The sequence below is a fragment of the Eleutherodactylus coqui genome, chromosome 1 (genome assembly GCF_035609145.1).
Source record: "Eleutherodactylus coqui strain aEleCoq1 chromosome 1, aEleCoq1.hap1, whole genome shotgun sequence".
Lineage (NCBI taxonomy): Eukaryota > Metazoa > Chordata > Amphibia > Anura > Eleutherodactylidae > Eleutherodactylus > Eleutherodactylus coqui.
The window spans coordinates 160,541,334-160,564,578 of record NC_089837.1 but is presented as its reverse complement, the minus strand read 5'-3'; the positions used below and the strand labels follow the sequence as shown (position 1 = coordinate 160,564,578).

At 44.7% G+C, this 23,245-nt stretch overlaps 1 protein-coding gene across 1 annotated transcript in view; it reads left to right on the top strand.

The window, feature by feature from the left end:
• The window catches only part of PRSS56 (serine protease 56), a 60,525-nt gene that overhangs the window by 16,351 nt on the left and 20,929 nt on the right, over positions 1–23,245 (top strand). The window contains exons 5-10 of the mRNA XM_066606284.1: positions 11,435–11,488; positions 13,996–14,185; positions 16,089–16,197; positions 18,753–18,912; positions 21,126–21,268; positions 21,429–21,588. Of these exons, the coding sequence (XP_066462381.1) occupies positions 11,435–11,488; positions 13,996–14,185; positions 16,089–16,197; positions 18,753–18,912; positions 21,126–21,268; positions 21,429–21,588 (816 nt within the window). The remainder of the gene's footprint in view (positions 1–11,434; positions 11,489–13,995; positions 14,186–16,088; positions 16,198–18,752; positions 18,913–21,125; positions 21,269–21,428; positions 21,589–23,245) is intronic.

Genomic DNA, 23,245 nt, shown 5'->3' with positions numbered 1-23,245 from the left:
CGTAGCCGCTTGTCAACCGACAATGCCGACAGGCTAACACTCATCAAGATGAACAAAGGCTGGATTTCCCCAGACTTCTGTTCTCCACCAGCGGACAGCAGCGATACGTAAGCAATACGTAGGCTGCACCCGCGGATGGAAGCTACGTTCTCTCTCACCATCCAAAACGGGGACATTTCTGCTTCATCAATCTGTGTCTAATATTCCTCCTCCTCCTCCTGCTCCTCCTCCTGAAACCTCACGTAATCACGCTGAACGGGCAATTTTTCTTAGGGCCACAAGGCTCACTCAAATAATTTTTCTGAACAATTTTTATAAGTTTCAATGCGCTTAAAAGCGTTGGAACTTTAACTTGAACCAATTTTTCGTTACACTGGGCTGCCTCCAGGCCTAGTTACCACTTAAGCCACATTAACCAAAGCGATTCACCTGCCATCTTGGTTGGGCATGGCCAATTTTTACTGAGGTACATTAGTACTGTTGGTACACCAATTTTTTGGGGCCCTCACCTACAGTGTAATCATAGCAATTTGTATGTTCTTCGCCTGCACTCATGGTACAGAAAGGTGTGTGGGGTTGGCCTACACTTTAGCTACATAAATGTAACTTGGGCCTTGGCTATACTAAGGCTACTGAAATGGAACTAAGACTGCGCTCCCACTATACTGCTGCTTCAGAATTGTTACTGGGGCCTGTCTTGAGTGCTACTATTGCTGACATGGAACGAAGACTGCGCTCCCGCTATACTGCTGCTTCGGAATTGTTACTGGGGCCTGTCTTGAGTGCTACTATTGCTGACATGGAACGAAGACTGCGCTCCCGCTATACTGCTGCTTCGGAATTGTTACTGGGGCCTGTCTTGAGTGCTACTATTGCTGACATGGAACGAAGACTGCGCTCCCGCTATACTGCTGCTTTGGAATTGTTACTGGGGCCTGTCTTGAGTGCTACTATTGCTGACATGGAACGAAGACTGCGCTCCTCCTATAATGCTGCTACTGATATGTTAGTGGGGCCTGTCCTAATGCTACGGCTGAAATGTTACGAATTCTGGGCTCTGCCTATACCGCTGCTAATGGTATGTCTCTGGGGTGTGGAAACAGAGGCTTCCCAAAGACATGATGGCGGCGAGGCCATTTCCCACCAACGCGGTTACTGTTAAGGTGCATATAACCACGGACACGTGGAGAGGACACGTAGTGCCTCAAAAACATCCCCCTCCTCCTCCAACAGGGAAAACATTCTTGGCAAATGCCTTTGCATTGGTTCGTCTGGTGGCAGTCCAAGAATTTCACCTTTACCGACACAACAAGAGAGCCCCCACACCATCCCCCCGCCACGGCCCACTTAATCCTGGCCGCATTCCGAAAACCAACAAAATACAACCGCGCTACTAGGTCCGCAGTCACCACCACATTACCACCAACGCGGTTACTGTTAAGGTACATATTACCAGTCTGACTGGGGCATGCAGACACCTTGACAGAATGAATAGTGTGTGGCACATAGGTTCCCCATTGCTATGCCCACGTGTGCAGCTCCTGATGGCGGTGGCACAGGATTATATTTCTCATTGCTTCTGTACAGCATTGTGGGCTATCGCCCCGCCCCTTTTAAAGAGGGTCGCTGCCTAGCCGTGCCAACCCTCTGCAGTGTGTGCCTGCGGTTCCTCCTCATGGCAGACGCACTTCTAAATAAACATGAGGGTGGTGTGGCATGAGGGCAGCTGAAGGCTGCGCAGGGACACTTTGGTGTGCGCTGTGGGGGGGAGGGGGGGCGGTTGGTCAGCATGTAACCCAGGAGAAGTGGCAGCGGAGTGTCATCCAGGCAGTGATTGTGCTTTGTTGTAGCTAGTGTGGTGCTTAGCAAAGGTATGCCATGCTAATGAGGGCTTTTCAGAAGTAAAAGTTGTTGGGAGGGGGGGGCCCACTCTTGCCGCTATTGTGGCTTAATAGTGGGACCTGTGAACTTGAGATGCAGCCCAACATGTAGCCCCTCGCCTGCCCTATCCGTTTCTGTGTCATTCCCATCACTTTCTTGAATTGCCCAGATTTTCACACATGAAAACCTTAGCGAGCATCGGCGAAATACAAAAATGTTCTGGTCGCCCATTGACTTCAATGGGGTTCGTTATTCGAAACGAACCCTCGAACATCGCGGGAAGTTCGTTTCGAATAACGAACACCCGAACATTTTGGTGTTCGCTCATCTCTAGTAATAAAATATACTTTTATAGCTGGAGCTGAGCTGCAGTTATGGACTCGGGGCACAGGCTAGAGTGCTGCTGTTTGGGACTCTTTTTTTTTTCTAATTTTGTACAATCACTTTAAACAATGGAGTAAAGTAAATGACATTATATGGTCTTGATTATAGCAAGAAATGAGTCATGTAAAAGAGCAATTCAAGCTATTGAACTCCCATACAATACCATTGGTTGGGGTTTTATACACAACTTTTAAAAATAAAATGCCACAATGTTGTATTAGTGTTTCCTGCAGTTTTTAAAATCAATGGTAGTTACAGGCGCCAGCCACTATACAGAGATTGTCGCAGAGGCTTCCGCTCTGACCTCTGTGTATTTGGAGCAAAAGTCTCTGCGCCTCCCTCCCATGTAGTGGCCGGCACTTATAAATACAGGCACAGCTCACATTAATTTCAATGAGAGCTGTGCCTGCATTTACAAGCGCCGGCGGCTAGACGGAGGTCAGCACAGAGGCTTCTTAACTGACCTCTGTGTTATTGCGGCGCTGACAGCATGTGCCCGCTGAGCTGCTCGGTCGGGGTCTCGAGCGACAGACCCTGGCTGATAAACTATTGACCTATCCTGATGATAGGTCATATAAAGTATTTACCTGGAAACCCCCTTTAGCCCCTTGATGACCAGCCCATAGTGTTTTTACATCCTGGCCTGCTGGGCTTGATTCCCAGAGGACGTAAAGACATCCTTCCTCTGGGAATGAAAGCCCTGCAGGCCCTGGACGTGACAGCTCCATGCTACCGGAAGTAGCCAACAGCATGGAGCTGTCATCCTGGGCCGTGGGACCCCACTCCCGGTCACGCCGGATACCAGCGATCGCATTAGGCCTCATGTCCACTTGTCAATTGTGATTTACAATCCGCAGCGTTTTTCCCGCACGCGGATCTGCGCCCCATAGGGATGCATTAGTTAAATACCTGCGGATATCATTTTTCCCTGCAGGCGCGGGTCCGCGTACAGGAAAAAATCCGGACCATGCTCCATTTGGTGCGGGTCTTCTGTGCGGACCGCTTCCGCAGGCTTCTATTGAAGCCTATGGAAGCCGTCCGATCCGCGGGAGACCTAAAATCAGAATATACTCACCTGCTGCGGGCCGTGCCTGTCTTTCCTTCTTCCTGGCCGGATCTTCTTGCTTCGGCCCGGCGGATGTGCCCGGCGCATGCGCGCGGCACGCAGCCGGCATGCCGAACACATCCGTCGGGCCGAAGATAGAAGATCCGGCCGGGAAGAAGGGAAGACACGCGCGGCCCGCAGCAGGTGAGTATATTCTATTTTCAGCGCTCATGTCCGCGGGCAAGGAGGGACCCGCTGCGGATTCTCTATGGAGAATCCGTAGCGGGCCTGATTTTCCCCGTGGACATGAGGCCTTAAAGTCAATGGACAGTAAAAAGGAAATAAAGTTTCAGCTCCCCTTACGGATCGGATCCATAAGGGGAGCTGAGAATACTCACCCGGCGTCCTCCGTGATGTCCGGCGTTTTCTTAGTCCTCCCCGGACCTGCCCCCGGCATCTGCGCATGCACACCAGAAGCATTACGTCATGCACATGCGCAGAGGGCCGGGAGGCCTGGGAAATTTTAAAACTCCCTGCTCCCGGCTAGTATGAGTAGCCAAGAACAGGGAGCTGTCACCGGGAGCCACTGTATGCGGTTCCCGGTCACATGATTGCTGCTATCCAATGGATAACAGCGATCATGTAAAAGTTTTAAAAAGTGTTTTTTTTTTAAAAAAAGTTTGTTTCATCTCACCTCATGGATCATATCTGTATGGTGAGATGAAATTAGGTACCTAAGTCCCCCGGATTTATCCGCAGACTTTACCACAGCTTCTGCGCACGTGTCCATCGCCAAAATGGCAGACACAGGCGCAAAAGCCACAGATTGCCGGGGTAATTTAAAATCTCCTCGCACCTGGCTACTTAATGTAGCCAAGAGCCTGGAGATTTCACAGAGGGCTGCGGTACGCAGTTCCCAGTCACATGATCGCCGTTATCCAATGGATAACGGCGATCATGTAAAAGTTTAAAAAAAGTTAAAGTTTCACCTCCCGTCACGAAATTCCATCCGTGAGGAGAGGTGAAATTGCTTAACCAAGGCAACTGGCGATGTCCCCGACGGGATCCTTATCCGCGGACCTTTCCCCAGCTTTGGCGCATGTGTCGGTCGCCACAATGGCGGACGCAAGCGCAGAAGCTGGAGAGGGCAAGAGGAGATTTAAAATCTCCTTGCTCCTGGCTACTAAAGGTAGCCGAGAGCTTGGAGATGTCACAGGGGACCGCGGTGAGTGTTCCTTGGTTACATGATCACTATTATCCATGGATAATGGCGATCACGTAAAAGTTAAAAGACAGTTAAAGTTTGACACTCCAATCAGTTTGGACCCAGTTGTGCATCCAGACAGAAGATTAGGGCGACAATGGCTATGTTTCTGAACACAGGACAAACGGGGGGATCCATTTTGGGGTGAAATTCATTCACGTATCTGCTGTACAAAGAAAACTATTTTTAAAATGACATAATTGCTAAAAAAAATAAAAATCGTAATTTTTTCCTTCTACTTTGCTTAGATTCATTCAACTGTGGGGTCAAAATACACAGTCCACCTCTAGATGAATTCGTCAAGGGGTCTAGTTTCCAAAATGGGGTCATTTGTGGGGGTTCTCTGTCGTTTCAGCCGCTCAAGGGCTATGCAAGTGTGCTATGGGGCCTGAAACATCTTCAAGCAAAATGTCTGATCTGAAAGCCACCGGCTGCTCCTTTCGATTTGGGCCCTGTTGTGCCTATGGACAGAAGATTTGGGCCACTATGGGTATATTTCTGAGCACAAGACATACAGGGGTATCTATTTTGGGGTGTAAATCCTCATTTTCATGTGCATTATAGAAAAAAATCCTGTGTTCAAAATTATATATTTGCAAAAATATAAAGTTTTATTTTTTCTCGTCTAAATTGCATTAATTCCTGGAATGAAACTGTGGGGTCAAAATACTCCTGACCCCACAGGAGTATTTTGAAAATGTGGTCATTTGTGGGGGTAACTATCATTCTGACACCTATGAGCCTTTGCAATCTTGGCTTGGTTTAGGAAAACAAAGTGTTCCTCAAAATGTTAATAATTAATGTTAAATTTGTACGCCTCCTAAATGGTTAAAAAAAAGCAAACGTTTTTCCAATGTGCGCCCAAAATAAAGTAAACAGATGGAAATATATATCTTTTTTTTTCCACATTGGATTTTTATTAAAGTTTTTTGTAGACATGAATATATATTACAGTATCATAGTATTCAGAGAGACTTGTGAATAGGGAATGACATTGTGTATAAACATAGATGTCCATCAGTTATATTGTAACATATCCATAGAAAATGTCAATAACAAAACAATTCTTGTCCCTTATATCCATATGAAATATATATCTTATTAAAAATTTCTATATTATGTTTGCATATATTTGGGATATTGCAGTTGGAAATGTGAAAAAATGACGATTTTTTTCAAAATTTTCCCAATTTTGGCGCTTTTAATAAATATACACAAATTCTATGGGTCTATTTCTTCCGCCTAAATGAAATACAGCATGTGGCGAAAAAACAATGTCAGAATCACTTGGATATGCCAAACCTTTACGGAGTTATTCCATGTTAAAGTGACACATGTCAGATTTCCAAAATCTGGCCTGGTCATTAAGGATAGAGACGAGCGAGTACCCAAATGCTCGGGTCCACGTTATTCGAATCGAGCTTTTCGTAAAATTCGAGTAATGAACCTCATTGGCTACAATAGGAGACTCGAGCATTTTTGTATGTGGGACGCCGGGTCCCAAGCTTTTTTTTTTTTTTTTCTTGGTTCGTGGTTCTTGTTTCTCTCTCTCTCTCTCTCTCTCTCTCTCTCTCTCTCTCTCTCTCTCTCCCCCTGCCTGCCTGTAGAGTTGAGCGAACATACACTGCCGAGCTAATGCTCGTTCGAGTATCAGCGTACTCGATGGTGCTCATTACTCGAACGAGTATCAAGCCGTGTTCGACCCCGCCCCAGTTTTTGGCTCCTCCCGGCTATGACGTGCCTGTTTTGGCCACTCCCCACCGCGACGCAGCGCGCGTCATTGGCAAATTTTTTGTCTGGGGAGAGAGAGAGAAAGAAACGAACCTAGAACCTAAAAAAAAAAAAATTTTATGAAAAGCTCGACTCGAATAACGCGGACTCGAGCATTTGGGTGCTCACTCATCTCTACCTGCCTGCCAGCCAAAAAATTTGCCATTGACAGGCACGTCACAGCAGGGAGGAGCCAAAAACTGGGGCGGGGTTGAACATGGCGTGATGCTCGTTTAAGTAACGAGCACCATCAAGTACACTAATACTCGAACGAGCATCAAGCTCGGCAGAGTATGTTCGCTCAACTCTAATTAAGGCGCAAACAGGCTTGGTCACTATGGGGTTAAATCTTTATTTTAAGAATATGTAATAAAAAGTTGCAGCACAATGTACAATCAAATTAGCGACTATATCTGTCTGCCCAATAACGCGTACTGTGCGCAGATTCTAGTATATAACAAGAACGATAAGTAACAAACAGGAATGTAACACCGCAGGCGTTGGCGATAATATGGAACGGGTGTTAAAGAGAAGTTAGCAAAGTACAATTATGCTCACTGTGCGAGAGTTGGTCGACCACCAGGCCAACCAAGGGCCCATAAATCAGAAGACCTGTCATGTCTCCAGGATTCCCATCTTGAGTTCTGGGAGACTCTATCTGACCATATTTTAGAGTCTGGTGGATCATTGCTCAGCCAATTCCATGCAGGTTTTTTTTTAGTCACAGCCAGAAGTGAATTCAAGAGGAATGGGAAATATACGGGTGAATTCATACATAGGTTAATTGTACACCATAGACAAACCCACAACAAAATCTTAATGACTAAAGGTACCTTTACATGGGATGACTATCAGGCAAATAATCACCCAAAAGAACTAATTTAAATAATACCTGACATTGCCACCAGCAGGGTAATTCGCTAGGTATTTTATTTCAGCTTACCAAAAAATAGTCGCCGGTTGATCAAAAGTTGTCTGGTGTGAAATCACAGTAATTCGTATTTAAATGAGTTGTGAACGAATTTGCATGCAGATATTCTCTATGAACGATGTCTCAGCAAATTAACTAATAGCCAATCTCTGCTCTGTGTAAAGGCAAGCAAATGACTGTTGTTCATACACTTCAATGACTTCTCTGAGCAACTGCCTGAATGATAGTTGCTCTGTGCAAAGGTACTGTGATCCCTTAGTCCTCAAGGCAAAAAAATAGGCTCATAACTAAGCAATTTTCATCGTCACATTGCAAGAGCCATAACCCATTGACATAGCCGTATGAGGGCTTGTTTTTATTGGGACGAGTATATTTTAATGGCACCACTCTGGCGTACATATAATGCGTTGTATAACCTTTGTTACATTTTGGGGGGGTAGAGATGGAATCATCCCTCCCTTAGAAATTCTGCCATTGTTTTTGGGTTCTGTTTTAATGGCGTTCACCATTTGGTAAAAATAACATCTTATCTGGATCAGCATAATTAGGCCTCCTGCACACGAGCGGAAATTCTGTGGTGGGATTTCCCGCAGAATTTCCGCCCATGCACGCTGCCATAGGATTGCATTAGATAATGCAATCATATGCAGATAGCCACAATTTGACCACGTGAAAACTCGCGCAGCAAACAAATCGCGGCATGTCCTATTTCTATGAGGCCCGCACAGAAATGTCACCACTGACGCGCCGGCTCTGCTCTGTACATGTACTGGCTGGGCGGCAGCCGGCACATAGCAGAGCGGAGGAGACACCAGGAGGAGGTGAGCCGCAGTGGTCACTGCAGGGGCACAGGTCGCATCCTACTGCGAGAATTCTCGCAGCGGGATCCGACCCGGCCGTCTGCAGGAGGCCTTACTGAGGTACCAAGTTAATAAAAACTGTTTTCATTTTTACTACTGTGTCACAATAAAAACATTTTTCTAAAGAAGAACAATTGAATCTGCATCGCAGCATTCTAAGACGCAAAGCATTTTTATTTGAACGGCAGCAGAGCTATGTGCTTGTTTTTTGTGGGTTACAGTTTTTATTGGTACCTTTTTGAGGTACATGTTACTTTTGGATTGCTTTCTATTGTGTTTTTTGGGAGGAGAACAAAAGAAAAATAACAATTTTGGCATTTTTTAAAAATTATTTTTACGACGCTCAACATGCACGATAAATAACAAAATAATTTTATTGTCTGAGTTATTACATATGATCTAATACCTATTATGTGTTGCTTTTTAAAAATTCTTTGTGATATTTTATCCATTTAAAAAGGGGCTTGTGAGGGAAAATGTGTATTTTTTTCAAACCTGGATTTTTTTCATTAAATTAAACTTTTTTTAACACAATTTTTTTAGTCCCGGAAGGAAGGGGGGGAGGGGGGCATTTGATCGTTGGTAGAAAGCACTAAATAAGTAATGCAGTGCACTATTCTAAGCTTATGACAGTGACCTTTTAAACTCTGCCGGAGGCGGGGTCTAATAGGCTGAGTTACATGTCAGACACGGAGGCTTTTGCCAGGCTTCCAGCTTCCATGGGAATCCATTAGTACCTTGCTATCACACTGCGAGGTGCTAATGGGTGACAGAAGGAGCTCCTTCCCACTGTCATCTGCTTACACACTGAAGCTGCTATTGATTGGGGCATGTAAGGGGTTAAACTGCCAGGATCTGTGGTTTCTCCTTTGCTGGCTGTTAAAGCAGAAGTCTGGCTGTCAGTAGTCAGCCTAGCCACCGCCTTGAAAAGATGTATTTGCAGGCTTATAGGCCCATTAATCAGGTCAGTAAAAAGGCATATTGGCCATCGCTTACGGGTTAATATGACTATTTTAATGCAGATTTCCAATAGAATTTCTGCAGATTTTCTCCCCCACATGTGGATTTCACAGCAGAATTGCCTGTGTCGTAAAATTAACCCTTTCCAATCCACTGTCTGACGTCTGAAGACATTCTGATTGAAGCCTGTACAGCTCTGATGTCGGAAGACATCCGGCAGAGTATTCTTACTATATGTTACTGGCCGCCCTGTTGTCGGGGGCCTCTCCAGCATATCCCATACCGCAGTACTGGCTCTAGCCAGCAGATGGCGCCATTGTATAATGGCAGGAAGACAAAAAAAGCCCCCTAGGAAACCATGAATCCAAAATTGGATTGCAAAGGGTTAAGCCATGTTGGAATTCACCTTTAGGCCTCGGTCACACGAGCGTTTTTTCCACGCATGAATAGGCACATGAAAAGAGCACTTCTAAAAGAACCAATGGTTTCCTACAGAAGCTCTCACATGAACGATTTTTAGATGTGCAAAATATTCCACTCGCACCTACCAAATATAGGACATGCGACTGCAATGCTCGTATCTAAGGTCCGTGGTGCGAGAAAAGATAGACCTATCCTATCTTTGGAGCGTGCTTTCCATTGACTCCTTTGGGAGCTGGAAACCACACACCACGCAGCTCCGATCGTGGGAACGGGCTACTACAAATAGCTGGAATTCCCCCGTTCACGCCATCTTGTCCACAAGCGAGGGGCAATCTTTTTGCACGCCTATTTATACGTCTGACCGAGGCCGTAGGCTGCTTTCAGGTGAGTGTATTTTTGCTTTGTATTAGGTCCATGTTGAGGGGACCGTAATACGGAGCTAATGTAAATCCTTGGGGCTAACCACAAGGCTGTATTTACACACGTTTTTCGAAAACGCAGCATGATCTATCTTTTGCGTATTTGCCTCCATATTTGTATTCTTTTCTATAGGGCAAATAATGAGCAGTATTTTCCGAATAAAACATAAAGTACATACGGAGGCAAATATGGATGAAAAATTGATGATATGCGGATGTAATGTCTTTTGAAACATGCCCGTAATATGGATCCGTATTACAGACTTTTTTCTATATGCTCATCTGAAACCAACCGTAAAACTAGTTTCACACAAGTATATTTCAAGTGCAGTTATGTACCTGTGATATGGATGAGTGTCCCAGCCTGACCACATGCCTGCTCACCCAAACTCAGAGCATAATAGGGATCTATGAAGTTCTGAGTTAAAGTCAGTACTCCCACAGTTGGGGCAGGACACATGTCTATATTATGGGCACATAAATGCACCTGTAAAGACCCTTTTACATGCAACGATTACCACTCAAAATTCGTCCAAACGTCCGAAAATAAGCAATAATCATTACATGTAAATGCGCATATCATGCACTTTTCGTTTGAAAGATGGATTTTGGTTCACCTAAAATCCATCGTTCAGTGGCTGAAAGACTGAGCAAATATGTTCCATTCGATTGTATTTGGCCCCCTGCACACGGGTGGAAATTCTGCAGCGGGATTTCCCGCAGATTTTCCGCCCGTGCCCGCATGCATAGGATTGCATTGCAAAACGCAATCCTTTGTAGATGGCCGCGATATGTCCGTGCGAAAACGCATGCGGAAAATAAATCGCGGCATGTTCCATTTCTGTGCGGGTCTCACTGAGGCCCGCACAGAAATGTCAGTAGCGACGGGCCGGCTCCACTCTGCACATGCGCTGGCTGGCCGGCAGCCAGCGCATAGCAGAGACAGAAGACGCCAGGAGTGGGTGAGCCGCTGGGGCACGGGTCCGCATCCCACTGCGAGACTTCTCGCAGCGGGATCCGACCCAGCCATCTGCAGGCCTCCTTTTGCTCATCTTTCAAAAGACTGCAGGATGTTCTCCCCACTGCATGTTTACACTAGCTGTGAGGAGGAGAACAATGGAATGTGCTGGCAGCTGTTTGCACAGTTGGGAGTGTGATTAAACACAGGCCTGTATCTGCAAACAACTCCTGGAGGTCCTTTAACATGCAAATGAAGATGATAAAGTGTTAATGGCCATTAACACTTTATGCAAATAGATCGCTAAATCGTTCAATCTTTCATTCCTTTAAAGATTATCTTTGCGTGTAAAAGGGCCTCAATATGCTCCTGTGAATCTAGCCTTAAACTTCTCCTTCCTGCTACACCTACTTCATGGTCCTGTGCATGATTCTTTATAATTACTTTAGTACTTTAATTCCATTCTATTCTGTTTACATGTTTATGTATGCTTACATGCCGCTTTTATCCAATTATTTGTTTTCTGTTTTTCTTTCCAGAACTAGAAAGTGACATGGATTATCTAAACATGCCACCAGATTGGGGAAGTGCAGGTGAGTACATTGACTATGTGATCATCATACTTTCAATGCTCTCATGGTTAAATGGTTGTTTTACTTTACACCTTTCCTGGGGTAGTTTCACACATAGGTATTTGTGTTAGTTTTTGATTCGGTGTCTCAAGCCAAAGCCGAAGTAAGTGGATCCAACAGGAAGAAGAATAAAGCTTTTCTATATATGTCCCCTTTCAGTGGAAAACTTTCTGAGAAATCTCGTCTACATGGCTGGCTGATCAAGGGATTAGCGGCCCGCAGGCGGATTTGCCGCGGCGAAATTCCGGACGGAATTTCCGCGGCAAATCCGCCCCGTGTGAACCCAGCCTAAATCTTTTCATTGTGTTTATTATGAAAAGTAACAATAAAAAACAAATTATATGTTTCTAGATATAATCATGGAAACAATGACACATCTATAAAGTAGAGTGGCACAAGTGAAACACAGATATTGGCTATCCAGGAAAATAGTTTTGATTTCCCTTTCTCCCTAAGGCCATGTTCACAATGAAAGTATTTTTATCAGCATTTGTAAACCAAAACCAGGAGTGGATCCAAAACATGTAAAATCCAAAATCTTTGCATTACACTTCAGATTTTGTTTAAATGGTCATTGGCTTTTCAAACAACTTATGTACTTATGTGATAGACAATGTGCAAACCGCTTTATTTACCTAAAATGTGCTGAAAATTCACTCTGAAATGCTGGCCAGTAGAGATCTCCCTTCCTTTTAAATTGCCGCTCACTAGCTGTTGTCATGTGGTCTGTCTCTAGTAACAGAGATAACAAAAAGGATAACTGGTTGTGGGGGAGGGTGATAACTCATGCTGAACATAGAAGTCTATGGAGAGAAGAGGCGATGGGGAGGAGGAAGGAGACAGAAGTAAAGACTCACAAGGATGTGCTGCTGCAGCAGCTAATGATGAGCTATTTGCTGTGTTACAGCTAATAAAACTGCATCTTCCCTGCTTAGTGCTTTTCTAGTGTCCTTCATGATGACGTTATTCCTCTGAGTGTGTTACAGACAGGTAGGGAGCTAAATTTGCTCTCTGTGCACAGTGTGTAGAACACAGCACAACAGCTAAGGCCCAGAGTCCACTTGCATGCACGGAACCCACTGCTGAATCCTGCAGCGGAATCCCTGCGTGCCCCCAGACATTGGAAGAAAAATAGATTTTCTTACCATTATGGCTCCTGTGCGGATCTCCTCTGCGCCGGCCGGATCTCCTTTCTTCAGCACGGCGTATGCGTCCGAACGTTTCGGCGATGTGTCAGATGCATGTGCAGTGTCAATGCATCCCTATGGGCTGTCTGCCTTAGACTCCTCTCACTAGTTCACAGAGAACTGAGAATTAGAGATGAAGCTTGCAGAGGAGAAAATGCTGATAAATAATGTTGCTCATTGTGATCGGCTAGGTGATAAAATTGGATTGCTAAATTGGATTGGATCATTCTGATCTGAGTTTTAGCAAAAAAATCACCAAAATATTGGCTCTCTGCTTTGAGCAGAAAGGACAGGTGTGTTGGCTTTGTGCTGTAGCCTTGCATTGCTGGTGTTCTAGGTTTAAATCTAATCTTGATGGGGGTTAGAGCCTGGAGCCCTGCCACTGCAGGGCAGCAGTGCTAACCACTGGGATACTACAACCACCACCTCCACCAGGAGCGTAACTATAGAGGGTGCAGGGGATGCGGTTGCACCAGGGCCCAGGTGCCTTAGGGGGCCCATAAGACCTCTCTTCTCCATATAGGTAGCTCAGTTCTATGAATAAAGCAATATAGTTGGGGGCCCTGTTACAGGTTTTGCATTGGGGCCCAGAAGCTTCAAGTTATGTCTCTGTGCAGCATGATTTAGGTATGGGTATGGGTACAGAAACAGATAGAGGGGGGGCCCCAGCTCACGTTTTGCATCAGGGCCCCTGAGCCTTTAGTTACGCACCTGACCTCCACCATTGTTCAAAAGTCAATTTGGAGGCCAAATTACAGAACCCAATTTTTACTCCTCTTGATTTTAATAGATGTCAGAATCAGGACTCCCAATTCACAATTGTTTCTTAAATCGGGTCTGTTACTCCCAACCTGATTATTTCAGTAATTGCTCAACACTAATGATAAATGCCATATATAATTCATATATTGTCCATTATTAGCACTGCTCCTTATGTATACACACATGGCAGGTTTTTTTTTTTGAAAAGTTGTCTGAAAAAGTAGGTAAGCTTTAAAAATACTGATTAAAATACTAACTAAAATACTCAAGTGTGCATGTAGCCTAAGTAAATATAAAAGCACTTTATTACATGTTTTTACATTGTATAGTATATTGCGCTCTATAGTAAATGTGAAGCCGCTAAATGTGTAACAGTGGGAGAATTGTGACAGATTGCTGCATTGATTGTTCTCAGAAAGAAGCAACTACCCCAACATTTCTAGCACGATAGTTCAGGTTTGCTTGTATACAGAACACCTAATTAATAAATAGGTACAACTGTTGTTTTTCCTTGATCAGTGACCTGTGGACAAGCCATATCCTCTACCATTAACAATACTATACCCAAAGGTCGCATAATTGGAGGAAGCATTACTTCACCTGGGTCTTGGCCATGGCTGGTTAATATTCGACTTAATGGAGAGCTTATGTGTGGAGGAGTCCTGCTGGGAGGTGTGTGGATTCTAACAGCTGCACATTGCTTCAATGGGTATGATACAAATCCCCCTTTAAATTTTCACCAATTGCATTTCTTGAGCTTGTAAAATGTCAGTGTTTGGATTATATTATTGCACAATGTTTGTGTAGTTTGTGTGTGTAATGTATTGTACTGTAATCACCTCATAATCTTTTCCTTAGGCTTCAATCACACAGGCATATGTGGGTTTCAGTCGTAAATACGCTGCATATTTTTGTGACTAAGGGCTCCCTGCACACTGGTGAGAGAGATATCGGGCCATGATTCACGGCCCGATATCGCTCTCGCAATGCATGTGGAGCCCCTGGATGCGAAGAGTTTTCATGTGAAAACAGCCTGCAATCCCTGTGGGGAATCCCTTCATCACATTGCTTTCAATGGAGCGGCAGCAGAGCTGGCCCCATTGAAAGCAATGGGAGAACATCTCAATCTCCTGTCTCTGCTGTGACAGCAGTGGCAGGGGATTCCTTCATCCCCGTGGGGAGTCCCCTCATCACTGAACACTGTGACTGTGCTGTCACAGTTTTCAGTGATGAGGGGACTCCTGCGGGGATGAAGGAATCCCCCTAGGATCGCAATGTTCTGTCATTGCTTTAAGTGGGGCCAGCGCTGCTGCCACTAGCCCCATTGAAAGCAAGATGAAATCCCTTGATGAAGGAAACCCCTACTGCAGTTGTGACAGCTGCAGCAGGGGATTGCGATCTTCTCCCATTGTTTTCAATGGGGCCGGCGCTACTGCCGTGAGCCCCATTGCAAATAATGGGCGATATCGCAAAAAAAAAAGGAGATGCTACAATTTTTTTTTCACGTAGCATTGCAGGTGTGAAAACATCACAAATGAGAATGAAACCATTGAAATTCATTGGTTTCATAATCATGCGTTTTCACCCCCTCTCGCAACTCAAGAAAATCGCCCAATGTTTTCACCAGTGTGAAGGAGCCCTGAGGGTTCCTTCACACAGGCAATTTTTCGCGTGGATGTGCATGCAGAAAATCGACCACAGGAAGTACAACCAATAAAACCCATAGGTTTCAATCGGTGCACTCACATTGGTCGCTGCCAGCAAAAATACACGACATACTCTATTTCTGTGCACATTTGCGCACCTGAGGCTCAATAGGAGTCTATGGTGGTGTGTACCCGTGGGTACAAAATCGTGCTCGTAACTGCATAATTTTGTGCTTTCAATTACCAACACCAGTAACTTATTAGGCTGGCATACTCATTAGACTGCCCCACCTGTTCAAACATGGTGCAGGTGTCTCCCGCGCCAATGAGAACAGGGCTGGCAGCGGGGCAAAGTTGAGTAAGGAGTGTGGATCCACTTGCCAGAGGATGTGATCTGGCTCCATTCAGAGTGCAATCAAATCCCCCACTTGCGAGCATGAATATGCTTATGCTTATGTCAACCCCTGAATATCGCAATTGCCTGCATATTTTGTCTATTCCTGCAGGCTTAGTGCATGTACGTACACTGCTTATTTGCATGTGTAAAAAATTATGCAAAAAGGCGCATTGAAGGTTTCCTGCGTATTTGCGCTAGCCTGTTATCTTCAATGGCCTATTGCAGTGTGTAGCATGCATCAAAATAGGACATACTGCATTTTTTTCACATGACCGAACATTGCATGAGAAAATATGCACATGTGACCAAACTCATTGTAATCAATGGGTTGTAATCACTACGTATTATTCTACGCTACGCAAATATGCTCATGTGGACGAGCCCATATGCTGAATGCTTACCTGAATTTGTTTACATACTTATGTGTATACAATGGCATTGTAGTGAGATATAGTGAGACTTATCTGGCCAACTCATGAACTTATAGAAGAGCCATATGTGTGTGTAATGGGTCAAAAATATCCTTTGCTCCCTTGTATTCAGATTACTCCATATGTCTTTTTTGATAGAAATATTAATGAGCTGCATTGGACGGTTGTCATTGGGCAGTATAACCTGAACAAAGAGGAAGATGGAAGAAAAGTCTATCAAGTGAATAGGATTATAACTCATCCCAAGGTATTGAAACCGCATGGCAAATGACAAAGATTTGTGATAAAAGGGAAATGTTTAGCATTATACCAATTTTTATTTAGAGCATGTTACCCAGAATCTTGATGTCACATGCACATGCTTGGCCAATGATTCTTTACGTTTCTTGATTTTTATATACAATTGACTTGGTAGCAAGGCAACACTTAAAAATGGAAAAAATTAAGTTCATCATTACTTTTCTAAATTTACCAGCTAAAACATGACAACCATAATGCCATTTTTGCTATTCAATAAAAATTGAACTTAATTTGACAAATCGGATGTTCATGTACTAAGTACATTTTGTAAATCAAACCTTGTCACATGTGTTGAGCTTTGGAACAACATAAGCCACATTCTTGACCAGGAAACTGTCAGAAATTTATTGAGTCTGTTCATAACTGGTACCTACACCTACCTGGTATTATTGTATCTTGTCACCACCGGAAGTTAGGGTTTTGACAGGGCTTCCATTGAGGAACGCCCCTGTCACACCCCTAGCTCCCAATAGGCTGACTTCTGTAAGGTCCTAGCAGCACCGTCTGTATAGATTGTTGCCTGGGCTGCACGGTTAGGGTTGGGGGTTCATGTTTGTGTTCGGCTTACATTATTTGCTGTAAATACTTCTATGTTACAGGGGTAACATGTAAGCATTTAGAGTTAATCACTGGTCTACAAAAAAAACTATTTTTCTGTTACAAGAAGAAAACACATTGTTTCTTGAAGATAATTCTTTCCTAAATCCAGATCTCATTTCAGAATGTCTCTATCAGCCTCAGTTTTCATGTGATAATGGTTTTTGTACATGCTTGCGTCGGCGTATGTAGCTATTATATGTATCTGGCAAAACAACACGCTTCTGCTACAAGAGTTCCAAAAAAACTGTCAGTTCACAATGAAATCAAAGATATAAGCAACATAAAACTAAAGAGAAGTGAAGAAACATATCAAAGCAGGAATCAAAGAAATAGCAACATTTGCTTTCCTCCAAATCATGGGAACAGCAAAGGGCATGTGACGTGTTCCTTTTAACCAGCCTTTCAGGAGTGTAACACATATCAAGCAGCAAATGAGGGGAGCCCATGTGCGGTCCTGTTCACCGACCTTACACCCGAAATATAGTTCGTAGCACTTTTTTCAAGAGGACTAAGTTTTTGTTTTAGCGATTTCAGAGTAAACTCTCCACATATATAGCAAAAAGAATTTGGGATATTTGCACAGGTACGAGGCATTTCTTCTGAATTGACCCAAAACACAAACCTTCACAAACGTAGAACTACAAGTCACTTCCAACAGCATTTGTTGACTGAACTCTCAATGCTGAGATACAGGTGGCAACCGATGCAACAGAACATGTTTGTACAGAGCATGACTCATGGGCAATGTTGCCAAACCTCCCTTATTTCCTGGTGGTGCTTTTCTAAACTAAGGGTTTCGTATTGTAATTCCTAGTATATTTGTAATTCTTTTTCAACAATTACAACTGCTGAATTAAATAAAGCCACAGCAGAATACCAAAATGCAACGTTTTCAAGGATTTCTATAAAAAGGGTAGTGTGTCACAAGAGAACTGAGCCAGATAGGCAAAAACTGATTTCATTTTCGAATTCAGCACCCATGACTTAGCTAAGAACACCATTTACATTCTTTGTAACAAAAATGCTGTTTACCAGTAAATCTAAGCCTAACCTGAACACTCACCCTAACCATGCAGCCCAGGCAACAATCTATACAGACGCTGCAGCAAGGAGTTTCACCGATGCAGCCATCCCCCTTGCATCTTCCCTGGGCAACCAGTAGCCGGCACCTCAGCGCTGCAGCAATCCCCCTGTACTGAGGCAATGCCTCCGCTCCCTCACTGCTCCGGGTGTTCTTGCGCCGATGCTAGTGTGTCTCCTGCCGGCGCCGCAGCCGCTCCGAGCCTTGCCGCTGCACTTGGGCTTAGAGATGGCTGTGCCTCTTCTGCCGCTGCTGCTGGCGGTGCCGCCCCCACCACTCACAGGCTTGCCGCTGTCCTCCTCTGCCACTGCAGGCTGTGCATCCTCTGGATCTTGTGCCACCGGCAGCACTCTGAGTGTTGCCGCTGCCTCTGGATGTTGTGCTGCCACCGCTCCCAGGCTTGCCGCTGTCCTCCCTTGCCGCTGCTTCTGGATCCTCTGCATGTCCTGTCACCGCCAGCGCTCCCGCTGTTGCTGCTGTGGGAGAACCTTACTGCCCTGCCAGGACCTGCACGACAGCCAGCTCTGCAGCTAATCAGGTACAGGGGGCATCACCGGCCTGTCACTCTTGTCTCCACCGTTACTTCCTGGTGGTGACAAGATACAATAATACCCACCTACCCATAGCTACCAAGATCCCAGCCATTACGTAAATGGCTGCGAAGAGTACAAGATGCTCCCATCAAGCGTCCTCTGGGTATCACTGGATATAATCCTGCTAACCGGTTGCACACTGTAATAATGTTCTGATGCAGCCAGCAAACTGAACTGTTTTAAATAGTCAATAATCAATAATTCTGATTACTTATATGTCTCCCATAGTTTAATCAGAAAACATTTAATAATGACCTTGCACTGGTGGAACTAACAAGCACAGTAGTAACATCTCCAAGAGCAATTCCAGTGTGTCTCCCCACAGAACCTGCGGACCCCGCTCTTGGAACAAACTGTTATATTGCTGGCTGGGGCTCTCTTTATGAAGGTTAGTCTACAAATATATCCTCCATCAATCTTATTTTATAGATGACATCTAGTGATCTTTTTGAAATCAGTGGTGGTCCAAGATCACGTGCTTTACTAATGTGATCTTTTCATGTGTATCTATGACGTAGAAGTTAATCTTGTATCTTGTCTCCACCAGGAGAATGGGTGGAGACAAGCTGCATGCCCACAACCAACGCCCATAATTTGATTGGGTGGGCTGGAGAATCGGTGCCCATTATCTCCCCTCCTGCCTAGTGTCACTCACTTCTCCGCCACTGTCCCTTGTCTCCTTCCTGGCTCCAGTGTCACTCACCCCTCCACCGCTGTCCCTTGTCTCCTTCCCGACTCCAGTGCTGTGAGTCTGACACAGCCGACGCCAGCAGGGGAGAAGGTCACCGGTGGATGTATGAGAGCGGAACAAGGAGGCCAAAGCAGTGCTGGCTTGAGTGGTTGCCGTTCGGGGAGCACCGACACCGGCAGGGGAGAAGGTGGCCGGGGGGGAGTATGAGAGTGGAGCTAGGAGGCCATAGCGGTGCCGCCTTCAGGGGTTGCCAAGCGGGGATATTTACTGCGAGGGAATGCAGTGGAGGGGGGGGGGGGGAGAAGGTCGCCGGGGGAAGTATGACAGCGGAGCTCGAAGCACACATAGGACACCGGCAGGGTACCAGCAGGGCTACAATGTTGCAAGCAAGTCTTGCGCAACTTTGCTGAACACTGCTGTTAAAGCTGTTGATATTGCAGTTGTTACATCACAAAAAGTCTGTGCAACCTCAAGCTTAGGCCATATTCAGATATTGTACTATTTGCACCTGAGACTAGGCACAACTTGCATAATGCAGCACACAGACACCCGTCTGTGTGCTCTCTGATAACCTATAGTGGCTGTGGGTTATTCTTGGCAAGTATTAGGATACCACAGAGGACAGGGAGGCAGACACAACAAGTTGACAGTAAATATTGTTTTGAAATGAATCATAGCAGTAGGTTTAGTGAAACAAGCTCATCAGAACCTCATGGATATATCCTAGAATACCTTATCTTTTACCAAAATTTAGTTTCACAATACCCAAAAACAATTATGACAATTTGCCCTTAGCCCAAATGGCCAAACAGTCCAACGGCACTCTAAACAAGTGTAAAGTATTTCTCATTAGTAATATACTGTACTAAAACAAGTAGGGGGGCTTTCACATGTGCATTGGAACCCCTGTCTGGAGGTTCCGTTGCAGATTCTGTAAAAAATACCCTGAAAGCCGGGCAGCTGAGTGGGAGAAAGTGTACTGACTCTATTATAATCAATGGGGTATGTTCAGTGCTGTTCAGTTCTGTCTTGAGATGGAGCTATTCGACCATAGGGCTTACCCTTTCCTGCTTCCCGAACGGAGCAGAAAAGCGGAACCCCAGGCGCAGGTGTGGAAAAACCTTAAGCCTGGTTTAGACACAACGATTATTGCTCAAAAAATCTTTTGAGTGATTTTTGAGCAATAATCGCTGTGTGCTTACAGGGCAAGGTGATTGCTCAAACGTTGCGCTCCGAGCGGGGCCGCTTGTATTCTGCTTCCAGCTGTTCCCCGCTCTGAGCGCCCGGCTTTTATACAGCCGAGCGCTCCAAGTGGGGGATGCAGAAGACAAGCGGGGTGACCCCGCTTGTTTTCTGCATCTAGCTGTTCTTTGCTCAGAGGACCCAACTGTTATACAGCTGAGCGCTCGGAGCGGAGGATGAAGAACACAGCTGGACCACTCTGTTCTTCATACCCTGCCTGTCATCAGGGAGTGGGATACAGCTGAAACAATAGTATTAGCTGTATCCTGCTATGAATTCCTGGTAACTGATCGCTGATCTTTCAGCATGCTAAAAGATCAGCGATCAGCAAAGGCTTAACCAAAACTGCATGATGCCAGTGCAGTTAGACACAACGATTATCGCTCAAAAGATGGCTTCGAGCGATTTTTGAGCGAAAATTGTTATATCTAAATGGGCCTTTATTTAAGTAGTAAATAGAGCCAAGTGCCAAACTGTTACACTGTATTAAAAAAGGAAACAATTTCTACACTTCCATTTCTGTACTGCCCCCTAGTGCTGCTCTTGGCATTCATCTAGTTAGTCTATATGATAAAAACAGCTTTCTTCCTCAGAAATGTACGTTCCTATTATATTGCATAAGACACGCAAATTTACTGCACTTTTCTCCTGTAATGTTCTGAAAACAGATGGCCCTCCATCAGACGTTATAATGGAAGCTCGTGTGCCAGTTTTGGGTCAAGAATCATGCCGGAGCACCTTGGGGAAAGATATGTTGACCAACACCATGTTCTGTGCCGGCTATCTGACTGGAGGCATAGACTCTTGCCAGGTAACTTCTTCTCCAGAAACATGAAAGGAACAGGGAAAATATATAAATTCTTAGTGTGCATAATATATAAAAGTGCTATAAAAATGCACAGTAGAATGGAATACAATGCAATATATGAAGAGAATGGTAAATGTGTCCCACTATCTTTCTGCAATCACAGGGAGACTCTGGAGGACCTTTAACCTGCCAAGATCCTTTCTCCAAGCAGTATGTAATATATGGCATTACTTCATGGGGCGATGGCTGTGGAGAGAGAGGAAAGCCTGGGGTTTACACCAGAGTAACAGCCTTCATTGATTGGATCAGAAACCAGATGAATAGTAAGGCTATTTCAATGTATTTCAATTATTAAGTGATCATGACTAGCAAGGAATGCTATGTTTCCAAATGATAATGACCTGTAAAGCCCAACAGTAAAAATGCAGCTTGTACTGTCTTGCACATAGCTGCGTACACTTCCACTTTTTGAGTATTGAAAACTAGTAAGATTGGTAAATTTGTTCCTCAATTCACAATCTTTTCACTTCTGGCATATTATAATAATTGCATGGCATGCATATAAACAGTTTAGTACTACTTGGTTCTAGCACAAAACTACAAAAATATTCTGTAATTGCAGAAATCTAAATGATTGGGAATGCTGGGATTAAGAACCTCCTCAGACTAAAGACTATTGTTACGATCGCGTGGGCAAAGTAAGCATGGGGCCCACACGATCGTGACCAGAAGGACTGGGTACGCACACGGGTATCTGGCAAACTGACCCTGTGCTACAAGGGGGATGGCAGTGCCCCTACCTGAGCAGGGACATTGCCCCAATAAGGGCAGCCCAGCGGTCTTCGGATATGGGCCCTAGCTGATCCTAGGAGCCACGCACCAGAACAGGACACATTCACATGCCACATGACAGGGACTGAACAACAGGACATGCAGAGCCAGAATACACAGCATACAGCAGCCAAAATACAACCGCTAATAGCAGATGAAGCTGAATATAAATACCAGGTATTAGTTGACATTTTGTACAAGACATGGAAGCTAGCAGGCCACTTCACGGCTCCTGGTTATACTGCTAGTCCCTACACTAACCAGGAGTCCAGCAGAACCGGACATAGTTCACACAGCACGCTGCGACAGGACACAGATAGCAGGTCACACAGCAAGCTAACACAAAACTGACAGAATTTAAACATACAAACCGACATGAACCAGCAAGACACAGATCACACAGCAAGCTTGCAACAGACAAGGATTCATGACTGCTTACCCTTAACACTAGACACAGACTGACCAGGAGCTGGGTTTATATGTGAGCACAGACTCAGGAGATTGGCTAGCAGGAAGTACCACACCCAGCCAGCTCAATTAACCCTCAACCACCTGTAGCTGTGCTGCTAGGAAGCCTAGAACTACAGATCCCAGCAGCACACGTAACACTATGAGACAATAGCCAATTTGGAGATATGACAACGAATAAAGTAATAAAAAAAGCAGTTTCAAGTCCAATATGCACAATAAGCACAGAGGGCGTCATTTATTAAATCCAAAATAAATGGTGCATGTCCTTGTTTCAAGTTTAGTAAATATTCATAGGAATATTATGTAACAGTCCACTAGCCCCATGTATGAGGAGTTTTAGCACATCATTTACAATTTTTTTTTTACCTTTGTGCTAACAGACAATCTGGCAAGTATTTTCTTCTGCCATGTTGGATATGTACTAAAGATTACAGTACATTTAGCTAATTAACAAATTGATCACATGTTATAAAAGGGATGACTTAGTTTTTCTTTTTTTTTCTCCGTACTGCAACAAGGTAATCATTACTGGATATGGTGGCAAATGTTTCCATGTTTCCCCATTTCAGTTTCCTGATCTTATTCCTAGTGGTGCACACCTTTAGGGTGCATTCACACGAACGTATATCGGCTCGTTTTTCACGCCGAGCCGATATACGTTGTCCTCATGTGCAGGGG